The following is a 17,861-nucleotide window of genomic DNA, read 5'->3' as shown; positions in this document are numbered from 1 at the left end:
ACAAAACTCCAAAGAATTAAGAGGGGTTCCCAAACTTATTCATTTGACTGTAAATAATCAAATACTTGGGTCTAAATATTAACTCTACAGATGATTCTAGAGGGCATAACAATATCCTCTGAGTAAAATAATCTCAGATGAATTAATCTTCAGCAGCATTACTTCTATTTACAAATAAAGTGCATTGTTCATATACAGTAGGTCTGTCCTTATGCTGAAATCTGAAAACCTGCTTTTGCATTCTGAGGTTTATCTAAGAGCTAAACTGAAATTGTATGAGCAAAGGACTGCAAATAAAGCTTTTTGAACCCCATTTATTATTTTACTATGACATAAAATAAAATATTGAATTTTTTAAATTTTTTGGATGTGTCAGTCAACCCTAAATAACAACAACTATAAGTTGTTCTTTTTTAAGTATTTACAATAAGGATGATTATGTTCAACTGCATGATTTTAATTTTCTAATATTTTACAGTGGCACTGTGGAGACAAAATAGAACCCCCTACAATGATCTTGAACAGGAGGCGAGTTTTGTGAAACATTTTATTTCATCATGTTCATACAACTCAATATTTCTTTGTGTTGCTGTTTTAGAATGGAAACATATTAGCAATTAGCACCATGATGGATAATCTTTGAAATCATTTACTTTTTAACTGGTCTTTGCCAGCAATGCCAGGAAAATATAAAAGCACCAAGCTGCTAGACCGCCTTCAGATATGATATCCATAATCATATAATAATTTGGGACTCACATATTCCCTTACAACTGCATCATTTTTGCTTTAATTAATTGCAATGACTTCAAATGAAATCCGTTTTCTACCTCATCAAACTCCCCCCAAATTCTGTCCATGATGAGGTAGTTCAAACAGGGAAGTTCTTTTTTGGTATTGTGAATGTCATCTTGGTTAGAAAGATGGGTTGAGTTTGATGCCTGGAATGATCAGTGCTATACATCTTGGCCAAAAAAAATCACACAGTGGTTTTTTTTTTTAACTAAAACAAAATGGCAACTGAATGGATCAGAATTTTATAGCACCATTTAGATTTCTTTAGAATAGGAAATTTGTACAAAAATAGAGAAAAAAAGCATTTAGTTTGTATTATTGCAAAAATATTAGCCCTTCTGTCTAATGATCTTTTTCTTTCCTTATTATTTTGGAAATAAATAACTGATGTACAGTTTTTCCTGTAGTGGGTGACCAAATTAGAAAAGAAGGGGCACACACTGAGTGCAGGTCATTTGCTGTGGTTTAGAAGGAAGAATATTCTTAATTTACAGGAAGCATACAGGTCCAACATCAACACCAAACTCTTGATCAGGTCCACCTACATCCATGGGTGCAATATCTATAATGGGTAGTCTCATTGCCTTGCGTGTTCTGTATTCAAAAACTGTCTTGCCCCATTCGCCTGTATGTTTCTGTAAAAGAGACAAATAAAACAATTAACACACATTTTTATACAGGAAAAACACCAAACAATGTTTCATTCCAAATGTCATTGTATAAAATGGAAATATAATTTTCTGAATAGGAAAATACTGTAAAACATCTCTCTTTTGTGCAATCCTTCAGTTAAATGACCAATATATGAAATTTGTAAAGTCCTTCTAAATTGTACTTAAACACTATGCTCATGTTTTTGTCTTTGACTTTAAGCTCCAAGAGACCAAAACTTCCTTCCATATAGCGCAGATCAAACTACAAATCTTCTCCAAGCCATTTCAAACCTTCTGTTCTTGATCTTTTTTGTAAATAAAACTGACCTACTGATTTGATCAATTTGATAGACCATTTATTATTGCCTGCCCTACAGTATGTCTTCCCTTTTTTGCCAATTTTATATACATAATAAAAAGTAAAGTATGTTAACATAAACTCACAGTGCAACCATCCTCCAAAACAGTGTATGTGAATTTGCTATTTCCTTCAGCCTTAATCTCGCTTTCAGTAGAGCTCATGAATTTCAGAGACTTCTTTACATTTCCATTTTCCCCATCCATGTATGCAATGCTGTTCTTGCAATGATAAGTAATATTCTGGGAAGCTCTGCTAGAAAGGATTCGTATGAATGACATCTGAACTTCTGAAACATCCTCAGGAAGCTCTGCATCTCCATAGCTAAACTATAAATAAATACAACAAACATATTGAAGTCTGTAAAATACAATAAAACAGCATGTCTTTAGCCCAGGTTATTATTAAACTAAAATGAGGAATACCAGGAGGCTTCAATGAATATTGCAATGATTGGGTAATTACTGAGTAAAAATAGTGAAGCTGTGACATACTTTCCCAATGCATCTACAGTTATTAAATACTGTCAATGATATTATTGTCCTCATAGTAATTTGAAAAATGAATATAACAAATTGAAAGTAAAGGGTGAGTAAGAAAGAGAAAGCTATATAAAGGTTTAGGTTTTCTACCTGAAAGCCACCATTCATAGACTCTCCAAACCAAATGTGCTTCTTGATATTTGCAGAAGCAGTGTACCAATTCTTGCGGGGGACACTGATTGGATTGGCATTCACACATGTTTCACCAGTTTCCATGTTGCAGTATACTTTAATGGCATCCATTTTACAACCTTGGTTTGGATCAATCCAGTATTCACCTATGTGCAAACACTAGTATAAATTTTAAATAGAACCTCAAGTGGAATAAAAACAAGGGATGTATAGAAAACCCTTTGATCACAAAAGAATCTTTATTCTGATCATGTAGTAGTTAGGTCTTACATGCATAGATAACACATTGCCATGGTTGGAAAACAAATCAATAACATTTTTACTTACAGTTTTTTTTACTAATATTACTGTTAATGCTTACCACTTTTAAGCTCTGGGTGACAGAATTTGAGGTCACGACAATTACGTGCTGGGTTCTTTCTAGATCCATCTGGGCTGATGATATTTTCAATTTGGCTGTTGATTGCTTTTAGTGAAGACATTATCTCAGAAACACTTATTGATCCATCATGTCCTTGATCACCATAGTATGGAGATCCAGAAGGTCCCTTCTCACCACCATATGCTCCTAACTGAGCACCGCCACCATCACAACAAGGGCCAGGTGGGCCAGGGGGACCAGGTTGACCTGGTGGACCTGCTTGGCCAGATGTTCCCTAGAAAATGAATATAAAAAGTTAGCAGATACTTCTTGTCAATAATATAAATTATTGTATATTTGAAAGTGCTATATTCCAGTTGGGGTAATGTTACCTATATCAATCCTTTATGGCGTGTCAAGGAGTTTTCTTTTTTAATGAAAATAAATTGTAATATGTTAAATAATCTCTGAATGATTTTAAAAGTACGATGTTGACCCATGTGTTGAAATCTTATTTTAAGGTGATATCATATAAAGCTTTTACCTTTATAATTAAAACTTCATGAACACTTATAGATAATAATTGTTCTGATAGGTAAATAACAATATTTAAGGGAAAATAAAATTAAAATAAAAATGAAACATTCTCATATTTAAGATTTATGTCAGAAAAAGATGTTACCTCTGGGCCAGTTTCTCCTCTACTTCCTCGAGGTCCAGGGGGACCAATGGGTCCTGGGTATCCACTGGTACCATCCTTTCCAGGAGGTCCATTAGATCCTGGTGGTCCCTAAATAAAAGTGTATAGAGATGTAATTGTTTGATGTATGTTTTCATGACATATGAATCTCTTCATATAACAAATGTAGAAAGAACCTTGAACTTACTCTTGGGCCCTGTGGACCTTGGCTTCCAGCAGTACCTTGTTCTCCTGAAGATCCCTGTTATGAAAGGTACAAGTAACGTTAAATGCTATAGCTAGCGAACAAGACTATTAAATGTAAAAACACAAATACCTGCTGAACATACCCATATGTAATTCAATAATACAGAAAAACATTGTCATTTGTAAAAATGTACAACAAACCATGTGGTGGTGTATTTATTAAATGTCAGATTTTAGTGGTTTTTCTAAAATTTTCACTGAATCCATTAAAAGCTACGATTATAAATAGTATGAACAAAAAAATTGCTTAGCGATCCAAAAAACCCAAAAACAAATACATTGAAAACCAGTAAAAATTTAAATTTTTTGGGCAATTCATAGACAAAAATATCTGAAACCCTTTAAAATTCCAATGTGCAGGCTATATGGACTATGGGTAAGTATATAGATAAATAAATAAACCTCTTTTGTTAAACAACAAAATATTTGGTATTTATACCATATTTATATATATATTTTTTACATTTGACATTTATATGTATTTAAAAAAAATACTTACAGGAGGACCAGGTAAACCAGGATTACCAGGATGACCACGATGACCTTTGATTCCATTTGTACCACGCTCACCAGCTTCACCTTTGTCACCACGTGGTCCTTGGGCCCCCTGGGAAAAGCAAATGGTTTAGATGTGATTTAGTAAAACTATGTTGTGCTCAGCTATTCCATTTGTCTGTCAGTGTGCATTATATTATAGTGTTATTTATAGCATCTACATAATAATTTATAATTATCTATAGTATCTAATATAGTGCTTTAGAGAATGTGATCTTGGTAAATGAGTTTTACCCACTTAAAGGTTTTCCCCTGGTATTGATGAGAGCGAAATAAATTTAAAAAAATGGTATTGATGAGAGCAAAATGTGTCCATAAGTGTTTAGCAAAAACAATTGTTATAAAGGACATTAGAGCATTTTATTTAGTTATTATTGACTAAACTTTCAGATTAAAAACTTACAGGAGCACCGCGAGCACCAGCAGGGCCAGAAGGGCCTGAAAGACCAGCCGGACCCTAAAATAAGAGCAAACAATAAGAACAGACAATTTCAAATTGAAAAGTGTTGTGTCCGGCATTTGCAAGAGCATGTCAATATGGACATACAGTAGGCTATATATAGCAAGGGAAAAAAATACAGATTTTCAGTACAGTATTTCAATAAACCATATCACAGGTAATAACTTCCTAGCCATTTTGTAATAAAACTTTTTTGTAATTCCATATGTTAGTATATTACATATGTACATATCCATATGTAGTAAACTGTCTGTGCTCTAAGGCATTAACCAGAGTTCATTTTACACATATGTTTGTGAATATATTTATATTCTGATGTGCTTAGTACTTACAAAATACATCAATAAAACTAGTATCTATACTATACCTATTGACTAGATATTTTAAGTGACAATGCCTATATAATAATTATGACTTACAGTTTCTCCTCTATCTCCAGGCTTTCCAGCTGGGCCAACAGGACCAGGAGCACCAGGATGGCCTGGAGCTCCAGGAGCACCTGGAGATCCGTTTTCACCCCTATCTCCCTGTTAAGAAAACAAATATAAATTGTTTTTTTGACTGAAATAAAATCAATTTATAATATTTTATTATATGTGATATTATAAAATTGAGGTTTACTTTAGGACCATGGGAACCATCACGTCCAGGCAAACCATCAGAACCAGAATTACCCTAAATTGAAAAATAAAAATCTGCATTAGAAATGGAGAAAAACTTTACAACACATGTCAACTTTACAATACATATCACAATGCCTCCTTCAGTTGTAAGCAATAAAAGGGTATGTACAAACTTGGATCTTGTTATAATTTGCAATGCTTTCATCTATACTGGTCGTATTAAAAAAAATATTAAATGTATTGCACTGGTATCTTGTATATTTGTTGGCAGATTTATCAAGGGTCAAAGTGAATTTGAGGGAATTTTCGAAGTAAAAAATTTTCGAAATTCAAAGTAATTTTTTGGATACTTCGACCATCGAATAGGATACTACGACTTCGAATTCGGTTAAAGTAAAATAGTTAGAATATTCAGCCATTCGATAATGGGGACCTTCTAGAGCAATTTTCTACGTTTTTTGAAGTCGAAGAAAAATCATACGATCGATTGCTGAAATCCTTCGGATCATTTAACTTCGACCGCAAATGGCCAAGTTCGATGAAAAAAACTTCAACTTTGATATTCGAAGTCAAAGTAATTCAATTTGATGGTCGAATTTCGAAGTATTTTCAACTTCAAAATTCGACCCTTGATAAATCAGTCCCATAGTTTTTGGTTACATGATAAATGTCTTTGATGTGAAAATTTAAATTTTCGAATTTTTTTCAAATTCCAATCGAATTCCCTAGTCGAAGTACACAAAAATTAGCTCAAAATTAGAATTTTTTTAATTCAAATTTTCACTTCAACCATTGATAAATATGCCCCCATGTGTATGCCATGTGATGCTCTCCGATACCTGTGTAAAATGCATATCTGTCTGTTCAGAAGTCAGGTTAGAAAAGTTCATCTGCTAATTCACCATGTAAGTGAAGATGAGCCACAGCATACAAGCAATCAGAACAATAAGAAGCTGGTTATACTATGTGCACCTCGTATGCTCTACTGTATGTATGGGACAATCTACAGAGAATGTAGAAGATCAGCCCATGTAGGGTCGCCATAGGACAAAGAAAACCAGTATATTTTGAAAGTTGCCACATGACTAAGAAAGACACATTTCAGATAGGTAATTAAATTAATAGTACAAGGAAAACAATATTTGCTCGTGGGTACCAAGGTCGTACTGCAGATTTAGATTCAGTGCTGTGCCAGTTTTTCTCAGTGCATTTTTATCCTGCAAGAAGCACAGTCCTGGGGAAAAAAAAACTTGGCAAATGTATTTAGTGTGTGTTCCTAACTAATGGCCTTCCTGTAAATAAGCCTTTCCTTATTGAAAAACTGTATGTGGGACGTCATAAGCAATGTACATTACAAACCTAATGTGCAATAAAAAAAAAAAACTATTTTATTAACTAATAATATAATCACTTACATCTCTGCCACTTTCACCAGGTGCACCATTAAGCCCAGCAGGTCCAGGAGCACCAGCAGGACCACGTTCACCAGGAGATCCATTGGTACCAGGTTTTCCATCCTCACCCTTTGTGATAAGACATAAATATAAGCTAGTTAGAATTTAATATAATATATAGTTCCAAAATTAAGGGTTATCTACAACAGGACTTATCAACTTTTTCTTGTCAAGGCTGTGTATTCTTGTCATAGTAGACAACCTACTTCAGATATCATTATCATAGACTAAAGCAGAATTGCAGGTTTCAGCAAATATTACTGTTGTATAAATTGGCTCCACAGTAACTAGAACTTAAATACAATGGTTTATATTATTAATACAAAATAAAGGATTTTTGAATGACCAATTCTAGTACATAAATATTGTGTTACTTGGTATGTCACTTCTTTAAGATGTAGAAACACCAACATCTCCCCAGAATTGGCAACAGAGCCTTAGTGACACTACTGTAGCAGTTTAGGAATCTTGGTACAGAAATATAATTTATACAAAATCCCCATTTTTATAACATCTAAATAGATTAGAAGTTTAATAATTGGTACAACTGGTAAAAATAAATGAATCGAGGTAGAAAAAGCATAAAACACTCTTGAATATACCAAATTATGGGATCCTTCATTTCTGGATATATATATATATATATATATATATATATATATATATATATATATATATATATATATATATATAGATTCAAACGGATGTACCTTAGAACCTGAAAGGCCAGGAGCACCTGGTCTGCCTTGTAAACCAGGCAATCCAACAATACCACGACCACCAGCAGGGCCAGAAATTCCAGAAGGACCTGGAGCACCCTATTTGAAATTAAACGTAAAATTGCATTCAAAATAAACATATAGAGTATACAAACATAGACAATATATTTAAACTAAACTATAAACTGTTAATTACCTGAAAATATAAATAACAGTATGATAGCAATCATTTTTAAATGTATGAGTGAAAAATGTAATTTGAAACTCACAGCTTCACCACGAGAACCAGGTGCACCTCTCTCTCCTGCTTGGCCTGGTTCACCCTTTGGACCTGCTGCACCAGCACTTCCTGGAGCACCAACATTGCCAGATGGACCTGGAGGTCCATTTTTTCCAGGACCTCCAGGAGGGCCAGGAGGACCTGCATTGCCCTATTAATGAAAGAAAGTGAATAGTCTATAAAGAGACTATAATATGAGACTTAATATATGGGGTAAAGTTTATTTGGCCGTATCTGACAAAAAACAACAAATATCTTTTTCACATAGTATTGAATTATTTGCATTGTGTGCCAGGTACAAAACAACATTATTTATTGAGGGGGGAAAAATAGAAAAAGTTCAGCTTAAAACATTTGAATTAAATAATATTGTACTTCATGTTTTGTTGTCTTGCAAACAGAATAAGCACAATATGTATTGTCAAGAAACAAAAATTCATGCTTACATTAGATCCAGGAGGACCAGGCAACCCGCGAGTACCCGGAAAACCAGCCGCACCCTATAAAAATGTACAGTTCTTATGTTACTTAACATTGCACAAATAAAATCAGTTATTGATATGTAGACCTGCTAGTAATTAATACATAAATTACATTTGTAGGGAGGAGGGCTTTGGGTTTCTGGAGAACTGGGCTGATTTTTCAATTGGCAGCTCAATGATGATGGTGCAGCTGCTTTGGAGGAGAAGGTTACAGGTTTGGAGGAGATTTTAAACTAGGTGTGGGGGGAGGGTGCAGTAAGGGATTCCGTGAAAGACAGGTTAGACGAGGTAATAGGCACAGGAAGGGAAAATGGGGAGGAGATTTTGTTGGGGGTACTGTTAAGGACAGGAAGGACCACAACATTAAATAACCTAAAAAAGCTGGTTTTGCTTTCAAAAATCAATTATATCTTAGTTTGGATCAAGTACAGTTACTGTTTTAATACTACAGAGATAAAGGAAATAATTTTTAAAATGTGAATTATTTCATTATAATGGAATCTATGGGAGTAATTTGGATCTTTCTGGATAACGAGTTTCCAGATAACTGATCTGATAACTGTATTAAATATAGTTATCTCTAATGACCCAGAATATATAGCAAATGTGCAAGTGATTGAACCCCTGGGTAATAGTGACCACAAAGTGATCTAATATAGTGTTTGGTGCAACAAACAAATATCCACTGGGGCAACAAAAACCCTTCAGAGCATAGATTTGGGGCATTATGTTTTCTGCTAAAAACAGAGAACATAAATGGTTGTCATTTAAAATTATATAAAATTATTTTTATTACTGTTCTCAATTCTAAGAACCATGCTATGTGGCTTAATATATAAATAAAGAAGTTAATAAGAAAGAAGAAAAAGGCATTGGTGGGGACAGAACCTGCATTTAATAAATATAAACACCATAATACATGTTGTGAAACAGCAATCCAGACGTAATGATCGAACATGAGGAGCACATTACAGCAGAGGCTAAGTCTAACCCCTAAAAGTTTTTTAAGTATATTAATAGTAAAAAGATGTAGGTTGAGAGTGTGACTCCCTTAAATAATGGTACAAGCATGGTTGTAACAGATACTGAAAAGGCAAATGTGCTAAATCAGTTATTTTCTTCAATGTATACAATAGAGGAGTTCCAAACCCCAACTCATAGCTGTACTGTTGACCTTAAACAAGTCAGTGGCTGACTCAGGATATGGTTCATAAAGCTTTACTAAAAATGTTTGTGAACAAGACACCAGAGCCAGATAGAATACACCCTTGGGTACTAAAAGAGCTTAGTTCAATTTAAGGCTGGCCTCCATTTCTAATTTTCTTAGACTCTCTTGCATCTGATATGGTACCTATGGATTGGAGGAAAGCTGATGTACTTCCTATTTTTAAGAATGGATTACAATCGCAGCCTGGCAATTATAGGCCAGTAAATTTGACATCTGTGGTGGGCAAATTATTTGAAAACTTGTTAAGGGATCACATTAAATATTTTGTCCTGGTGAATGGCATTATGAGCAGTAATCTGCATCGCTTTAGGATAGGTGATGTCAGACAAATGTATTTTTTATTATGAGGTAAGTAAAATGCTGGATGTGGGGGCAGTATACTGTATATGATCTATTTGGATTTTGCCAAAGTGTTTGCTACAGTGCCCCATAAACAACTTATTTTTAAACTAAGGGCTGTTGGGCTTAATGAAGATGTTTGTACATAGATAAGAAACTGGCTACAGGATCAGGTACAGAGGGTGGTTGGTAATGGTACATTCTCTACTTGGAGTAAGGTTCTCAGGGCTCTGTATTGGATCCACTGGTCATCGGAGTGGCTAAGTGCACCTGGGATGTAAAAATATGCAAGACATTTATACACTTAATGGGACTGCACTAAGTAAATTCATAATGGAAAAGGACCTTGGAGCCCTTGGAGATAATAAACTTGGCTGTAGCAAGCAATGCCAGTCAGCAGCTGCAAGTGCAAACAAAGTCCTGAGCTGTATTAAAAGGGGCATAGATTCAGGGGAGAGGGGGTCATTCTTCCACTGTAGAGAGCACTGGTAAGACTTTAATAAATTACACAAGGTCTGAAGCTTTGTAGAATCGTCAAAATTAGCCTTCAGACCACGTAAAAACTTCGATAAATCCACAGTTTATTTTGAACAGCTTTTTATACCTTTTTCTTTGGAAAGATGTCTTTACACAGCATAATAATGAATGATTAACCATACTCATGGATGCCACATTCTGTTGCTCTATTTATGCACTCATACTTATTAAAATTTCAGAGACATGTTGAACTTAAGTTACAGTAAGTTAGACCTTTTTAAGTATATGACATATTACAATATTTCTGACACTGTCTTAAGAGACACTTTGGGAAAAAGACATGTCTAAACTTTGAGCAAAATGCTGTCAAATTGAGTACTGAGTCAAATTTAATTTAACTAAAATTATTTCTATGATATTGCCCTTCTTCCATCTGATATGTGTAGCATGCAGATGTTTTTGTTTTTCTGATGTACTGATTATTATCGTTTAATTTCAGCACAAAGTGCAAAATGCTAAGCAGAACATTAAGTTGCCTTGTTGGAAATACTCACAGCTGTGCCTGGAGAACCACGGTCTCCTTTTACTCCTTGAGGACCGGGATTACCCTTTAATGGAATTCAAAATTATTAGATAACCAGTATATTATTTCACAAGAATAAAATTACACACATCTGCATTTTTCCTAATCATACTACAGTATATGATGTATAAACTCACAGCAGGTCCAGGACCACCTTGAGGGCCACCAACTCCGGGACTACCAGACTCTCCGCGTTCCCCAGGACCACCTTTCTCACCTTTGACTCCAGGTTCTCCATTCTGACCCTAAATGGGCAAGGAATTTAAAATGTTTAAAATGAATTGATTAAAATTATGTACAGAATATATAGTACAGTATATGTAGAGATTTCTAAGGTACTAGATCATCTGAAATGTACCATGGCTTTCTATTATTTTCAGATGAAACTACTTGCGAAGTTAATAATAATAATAGTAATAATCCTGAAAGTAATTATAGTTATACCATCACCAAGGGAGTTATTTACTAAATTCTGAATGCAAAAATTGCGAAAAATCTGTGATTTTTTTTTATAAAGTCAGACTTAAAAAAATCACTAATTTTTCAGGAATCTATTAAACCGTGAGGATGGAAAAGTCAGAATCTGAAAATCCGGCATCTCAGACCTGTCGAGGTTGCATATAAGTCAATGGGAGAAGTCCCAATGATTTGTTGATGTGCGCTGGGTTTCATATAATAACCCGAAGTTTTCTGAGTTTTTGGGTGAAAATTCCAAAAAAAATCATTAAAATCGGATGAAAAAATCAGAAAAAATTGCGAAAATCTGATTTTTTCCTGCAAAGCAAATTTTCGGGAAAATGTAATAATAAATAAGCGTAAAACCTGAGCGGATTTGTAGTAGTTTGTAGAAGAAAATATTAGATAAATTCGGACTTTGATAAATAACCCCCAATTAATTTGATTTATTTTGCTTTTATTTATCCACATTACTTCTAAAAATTAAAACACATACAGAATTTGTATATGGGAAAGTCTGCTAGTCGTTAGATGGAAAACAACATCAAGGCTATGCATTTTGACTTTGTTGAGGCCAATAATTCATGGGCAACCTATCTTAAAATGGCTAAATGGTGGAACACTGCACTTACCACTGTATTCAATTACTTTTATGTTTTACCTTACTTTTTTAGAGACACTTATTTGCTGTAGGTTGTTTTTTATACTTACAGGGGCCCCAGGGAAGCCAGCAGGTCCAGGAGGGCCAGACTCTCCTCGTTCACCCTTCAAACAATAATATTTATGTTTAGAAAAGGATTAATTGTTTTGAAAAAAAAAATTAATAAATTGTTTCAAGAAAAACTATACCGCTGAACAGTGTAGGTCTCTATAAAAAAATATATTGCATACAACAGCTCATATGTAAAACCCTGTTTTGTGTAAATAAATCATTTTCATAATAATTTACTTTTTTAGTAGTAGAACATGCCATTGGGTAATCATAAATAGAAAATTGCCATTTTAAAAATAAGGGCCGCCCCCTGGGATCCTAAGATTCATGGTGCACACAAAGAAACCATACATGTTAGGTCACATGAGCCAATTAACAGACAGAGGTCTGTCTTTTGATTCCACACTTCTTCCTGTTACAGTTAGAGTTGTAGTATTTCTGATCAGGTGATCTCTGAGGCAGCATACAGACCATCACAAAATGGTGGTTCAAGGCAACAGATATAAAAGGGCAATATTTACTTAAATACACATAGGTGTTAAAAGGGATATTGTAATAGTTCAACAACATAGGGCTAATTTACATAGACCTTGAGGTCTGCTATAATTGCAGGGCAATAAACTGCAGATAGTGCTCTTTTTTTTGCACTTTTCTTCTTGCCCTATACATAATTATTGACTCTGTGGTGCACATTTACTATTGGTCAAATATCTAGGGTTAATTAACCCTCGATATTTGACCATCGAAGATAAATCCTTCGACTTTGAATATCGAAGTCAAAGGATTTACCGCAATTCGTTCGAACGATTTAATCCTTTGAATTGAACGATTCGAAGGATTTTAATCCATCGATCAAATGGTTTTCCTTCGATCACAAATTGCCTAGAAAGCCTATGGGGATCTTCCCTATATTTTGACATTGATGCTCGGTAGGTTTTAGGTGGCGAAGTATCGAATGGTCGAATAGGCGAACGATTTTTAGTTTGAATCGTTCGATTCAAAGTCGTAGCCGAAGGTCGAAGTAGCCAATTCGATGGTTGAAGTAGCCAAAAAAACACTTCGAAATTTGAAGTATTTTTCCTTCTAATCCTTCACTCGAGCTAAGTAAATGTGCCCCTGTATGTGTTGAACTATTACAAACACATTTTCATGTATACAGTACACAATGCATAACTGATTTGGACAGGCTGGCTAAAACCAACTTTACTCATAAACAACTCTATAGGCTTCCATATACTATATGTCTGTGACCATCAATTATGCTCATGCTGACTTTATATTGAAATGAGGCTGTAAAATGTAGGTATCCTAAAATAGTCATGTTACTATTCATAAACAGAAAAGGGTTTATGACTAACCACATTTTTCGATAGCACTAGTTCTGAGCTAGGAGTTTAATTTATTTGATTAAAGCTCATGTGATTCTCACCATAACCAAGCTGAATCTATATATTTAAAAATAAAATTATATAGAAATTATGATTTAGTCTTTCTTGAACTTTTGTCACTTCTCCATTGTAGACATAGGAACAATGTCTTTTCAATTCCCATAAAATTAGTGAAAGACAGGCGTGTGCTTAAAAAAAATTAATGTTCTGGGTATATTAAGGGGCATAGCGAAGTACATTAATATACACTATGGGGCAGATTCATCAAAGGTTGAATAGTAAATTTGAATTCAAGTTTCAAAATTCACACATTCCAATTTTAATCTCCCTATTCGAACGTAAATTTCAATGTGAGATTTACCACACCTCGACCATGGAAACAGTCCTAATTTGAATATTCATCACCTAAAACCTGCCTAGGTCTGCTGAGCGATTTGAAAATGTGAATAGCGAAAAACTCGATTTATACGAATCAAATATGAATCGAATACAATTAAAACTTTCGGGTTGGAACCATTCAATCGAATATCAAATAATCAAATTTTTCTTAAATAACCTCCTAGTCGAATTGTGAGTATATTCAAATTCTCTCTCTCTCTGTATATTATATATATATATATATATATAGGTTTATATAGGTTTGTTTGTAATCTCCTGACGAAGATCCCTGTGAGGGATCGAAACGTTGAGTGGAATAAAGCACAACTTATCTGCACTGAAAAACAACCTGTGAGTGTCGCTTCTTTCTGCAAATATATATATATATATATATATATATATATATATATATATATATATATATATATATATACACACATAATATTCACATTAAGTTGGAATTGTTTTGCTGTAATAAATTTGAATATACTCACAACTCGATTGGGAGTTTAATTATGAAAAAAATTGAACGTCTAAATATTCGATCGATAGTTCCAACCTGAAAATTCTAATTGAATTCAAATCGAGTTTTCCTTGGTAAAAAGCAAAAAAATTTGAAAATTCGAAGTCTAATTTACTATTCAACCCTAAATAAATCTGCCTGAAGTAATATTTCTACCAAAAAAAAGATTACTGAACAATATAATTAATCTTTCAACCCTTTTCAGAAATATGGATACACAAGAAATAGTACTTACAGGACCACCACGAGATCCAGCAGGGCCTGGTGGCCCAGCTGGCCCATTTTCACCCTAAAAAATGGAACATAAAAAGCATTGTTGACATGTCAGTAATGCATCATTACATTTCTGAAAAAGTCTCAATATTTAAAAAAAACTAACACAATTAGCATGACATAACTGTATTTGCATTCAAATAAGGTCAAATAAAGCATTAGAGATATGGAGAATAATCAAGGGAAAATAATCTCTCTGTATAGGAAAAGGTTTGTATTTAGCATATTTAGGTGCAAGGATTCCCAAACTGGAATCAATTGGTATTTTTGAGTGCTAGGGGATCTACAGTAGGTTCACTGAGATGCCAAGGAAATCAGTATGGCAGCATTATTTGTAAATATATCACGTGAATTCTTTATTATGCATTGCTGCAGACATTTAGAATGAAAGTTATTAATAAATATGCATAATTACCCTTTAACCTACTTGCTTAGACCACAATAAAAGGAATTAAGAGGGAGACAAACCCAAGTATCAAAGGACATTGGAGTCATTTTTTTTTTTTGTAGTTTATGGGTTTAGAACAAAGGCAGAATATCCCAACAATGTACCACTCCATTAAAAGCCCACACACATTCACAAACACACACATTCCAGCCTAATATGTATTTTAAGTAAATTCTTAATTTTTGTAATTAACAAAGATAGAATAAGAGATAACTCATTATACCTTGTCACCAGTAGGGCCAGCAGGACCAGGTGGACCTATAGCACCAGCAGGACCCTAAATATAGAAACAAGAGTATCCGTAAGAATAATTAATGCCCAGTATAACATATCCAGTCAACATTTAATGGAAAAAGTAGGCCCATCTTGGATAGAGAAAAAGTGAGGATATATATATATATATATATTATTAGCCTATATATATATATTATTAACATCAGACTCCCCACAATATAGACGTATAAATCTTCAATAAGACTTCTTGTGTGTGATATATATTATTAGATATGTTATAGGATCTCTCTAAATAAAATGAAAGTATAGTTACAAATTACAGGAACTTCTTCACAAAGCACCAAAAACCTACCCTTCCTCCATCTTGTCCAGGAGCTCCATCACCACCTTTGCCTCCAGGTTCACCCTAAGAAGATCAAAATATTCAAATATTCATTAATTTATGTATTATAAAGGTATCTATGACCAATTCTTTTTTAAGGTATTAGAAGGTGTTTGGGTAATACAATATCACGCTATAAGCATACTATAATATAAAAGCATTTTTTATACAAGAAATAATAAAGAGTAAATACAGACCTTTTCACCCTTGGGACCAGGATTACCAAATCCTCCCCTTTCTCCAGGCATACCTTGAAGACCAGGTGGACCCATTGAACCAGATGGACCAGGTGGGCCAGCAGGACCCTGTAAAGAGATTAATTATGAAATAATATACTGTACAGTTTATACACTGGCACATGTCTATGTTTTCTATGTCAAATGATATGCTCTTGTACACATATTAATATTGATATTAAATCTTATAAAATTGTATTATGAATCTATTTGTCTACATTACAAATAAAATATTTAAAGAAAGGTGAACAAATACTGGAAGGGTAAGTTGAATACCTTGGAACCATCTGGACCAGGGGGACCAGAACCACCCCTAGTTCCTGGAGGTCCTGGGGCACCCTGAGATCCTCTCTCACCAGGGACACCATTTTCACCCTATAAAGAAGTTATGATATACAGTAATACATTGTCTTTTGTTACATTGATGTTTGGGGTTTAAAGAGATGTACTGTATAATATTAACATGGCCTAAGCATAAAATGACCTGTGATCTCAAGATTATTAATGCTATTTTAAATAAAATGACCAGTAAAATAAAAGTGGCAATGTTAAAAGGGGTTTCCCCCTTCTAAACACTTTTTAAGTTTGTGTGTTTTCAAATAGTACACCAGAAATAAATACTTTTTTAAAATTACTTTCATTTATTCTTTTTAAAATATTTTCTTAAAATTTCTATTTAAACTCGTTCTATCAATCTAGCAACTGACTCAGAAGCAGATTCTGAATTGTTAAAAATTTGCTACATTAGTTGATACATTTCTTAGCAGTATCTGTGGCATGTTAGCAACTTATGTCTTATTATAACAGCTAACTTTAAAGGGCACTTAAGTTGGTCAAATTGTTTCCCACAATAGGCTAATAGAGAAAGCACTCTACTCTAACCATATTTTTTGTTAAAAAATGCACCACTCCAGAACTATGCCATGCTTGGACAGAGCTACAGGTGGGCGAGGCCATTCTGGGAAACATGCATGCAAATTAAAATTAGTGTTCCTGATTATAGATCAGACACATTCATGTGATGTCACATGCATGCACTTAATGAGAGAACAGGGAGGCCCTCTCATTGAGCATATGCATATGAGGAAACATTTTCTCACTCCTGTTGGAGTCAACATAGCACTGATAGAGGGATTTTTTCTAAAAATAGTATTATCTCTCTGAAATATGTCCTTTTTACTGTGGTTTAGTATTTTAAATTTGTTTAACGATCTTCTTGTTCCATTGTATTTTGTCAAGACACATCCCTTAAAATTATAAATTTTTCTGTAATATATAATTCATATTTAAAAAATACTACAGTTACAGAATTTACTTATGGTCAAAAGAATGACAACTGAATAAACTTCTGTTTATTTCAACTATATGGCTCCACTTACACTTCTAATACTCTGCATAGTACATTTATATCATTTATACTGGAGTATAATTTTCATAGGAATCCAGTTTTAGTATAACTTTTCATTTTCTTTATTGCTAAAAAAATATTTTGCTTGTAATTGTTAATTCTGTTTATTACTTACTTTACCACCAGGTGTTCCTGGAAGTCCATTTTCACCTTTTGGTCCCTATATGAGAAAACAAAATTATATATCATGTATATATTCCTTGCATAACTGGATGTTTCAAATGAGCTGTATCCAACTGTATATCAGTGATATGAATAAAACTAAGGGAAACTGTGCCTCTCAAATTACTTTGTGGTCATTAAAGAAGAAACAGCCTTTGAAGATGAGGGTTATATTAAGCTAAATAACATTTCTTAATATTTTTGCTTTTAAATTTCCATTCCAGATTAATTTGTTTTATAATTGTTCTTCTTGTTTTCAGGGGCTTGGAGGTTT

At 33.8% G+C, this 17,861-nt stretch overlaps 1 protein-coding gene across 1 annotated transcript in view; it reads right to left on the bottom strand.

Moving 5' to 3' along the window:
* Positions 1–533: 533 nt before the first annotated feature.
* col3a1.S (collagen, type III, alpha 1 (Ehlers-Danlos syndrome type IV, autosomal dominant) S homeolog) overlaps positions 534–17,861 on the bottom strand; it is a 59,877-nt gene continuing 42,549 nt past the window's right edge. Inside the window, 23 exon segments of the mRNA NM_001090075.1 lie at positions 534–1,430; positions 1,893–2,135; positions 2,439–2,626; positions 2,842–3,136; positions 3,524–3,631; positions 3,729–3,782; positions 4,287–4,394; positions 4,746–4,799; positions 5,222–5,329; positions 5,424–5,477; positions 6,841–6,948; positions 7,590–7,697; positions 7,868–8,029; positions 8,325–8,378; positions 10,959–11,012; positions 11,125–11,232; positions 12,155–12,208; positions 14,680–14,733; positions 15,389–15,442; positions 15,752–15,805; positions 15,979–16,086; positions 16,294–16,392; positions 17,541–17,585. Of these exon segments, the coding sequence (NP_001083544.1) occupies positions 1,284–1,430; positions 1,893–2,135; positions 2,439–2,626; positions 2,842–3,136; positions 3,524–3,631; positions 3,729–3,782; positions 4,287–4,394; positions 4,746–4,799; positions 5,222–5,329; positions 5,424–5,477; positions 6,841–6,948; positions 7,590–7,697; positions 7,868–8,029; positions 8,325–8,378; positions 10,959–11,012; positions 11,125–11,232; positions 12,155–12,208; positions 14,680–14,733; positions 15,389–15,442; positions 15,752–15,805; positions 15,979–16,086; positions 16,294–16,392; positions 17,541–17,585 (2,421 nt within the window). The 3' untranslated portion in view covers positions 534–1,283.

Source organism: Xenopus laevis, chromosome 9_10S (assembly GCF_017654675.1).
Source record: "Xenopus laevis strain J_2021 chromosome 9_10S, Xenopus_laevis_v10.1, whole genome shotgun sequence".
NCBI lineage: Eukaryota > Metazoa > Chordata > Amphibia > Anura > Pipidae > Xenopus > Xenopus laevis.
The sequence above is the reverse complement of the archived record's forward strand: the minus strand, read 5'-3'. Positions and strand labels throughout refer to the sequence as shown.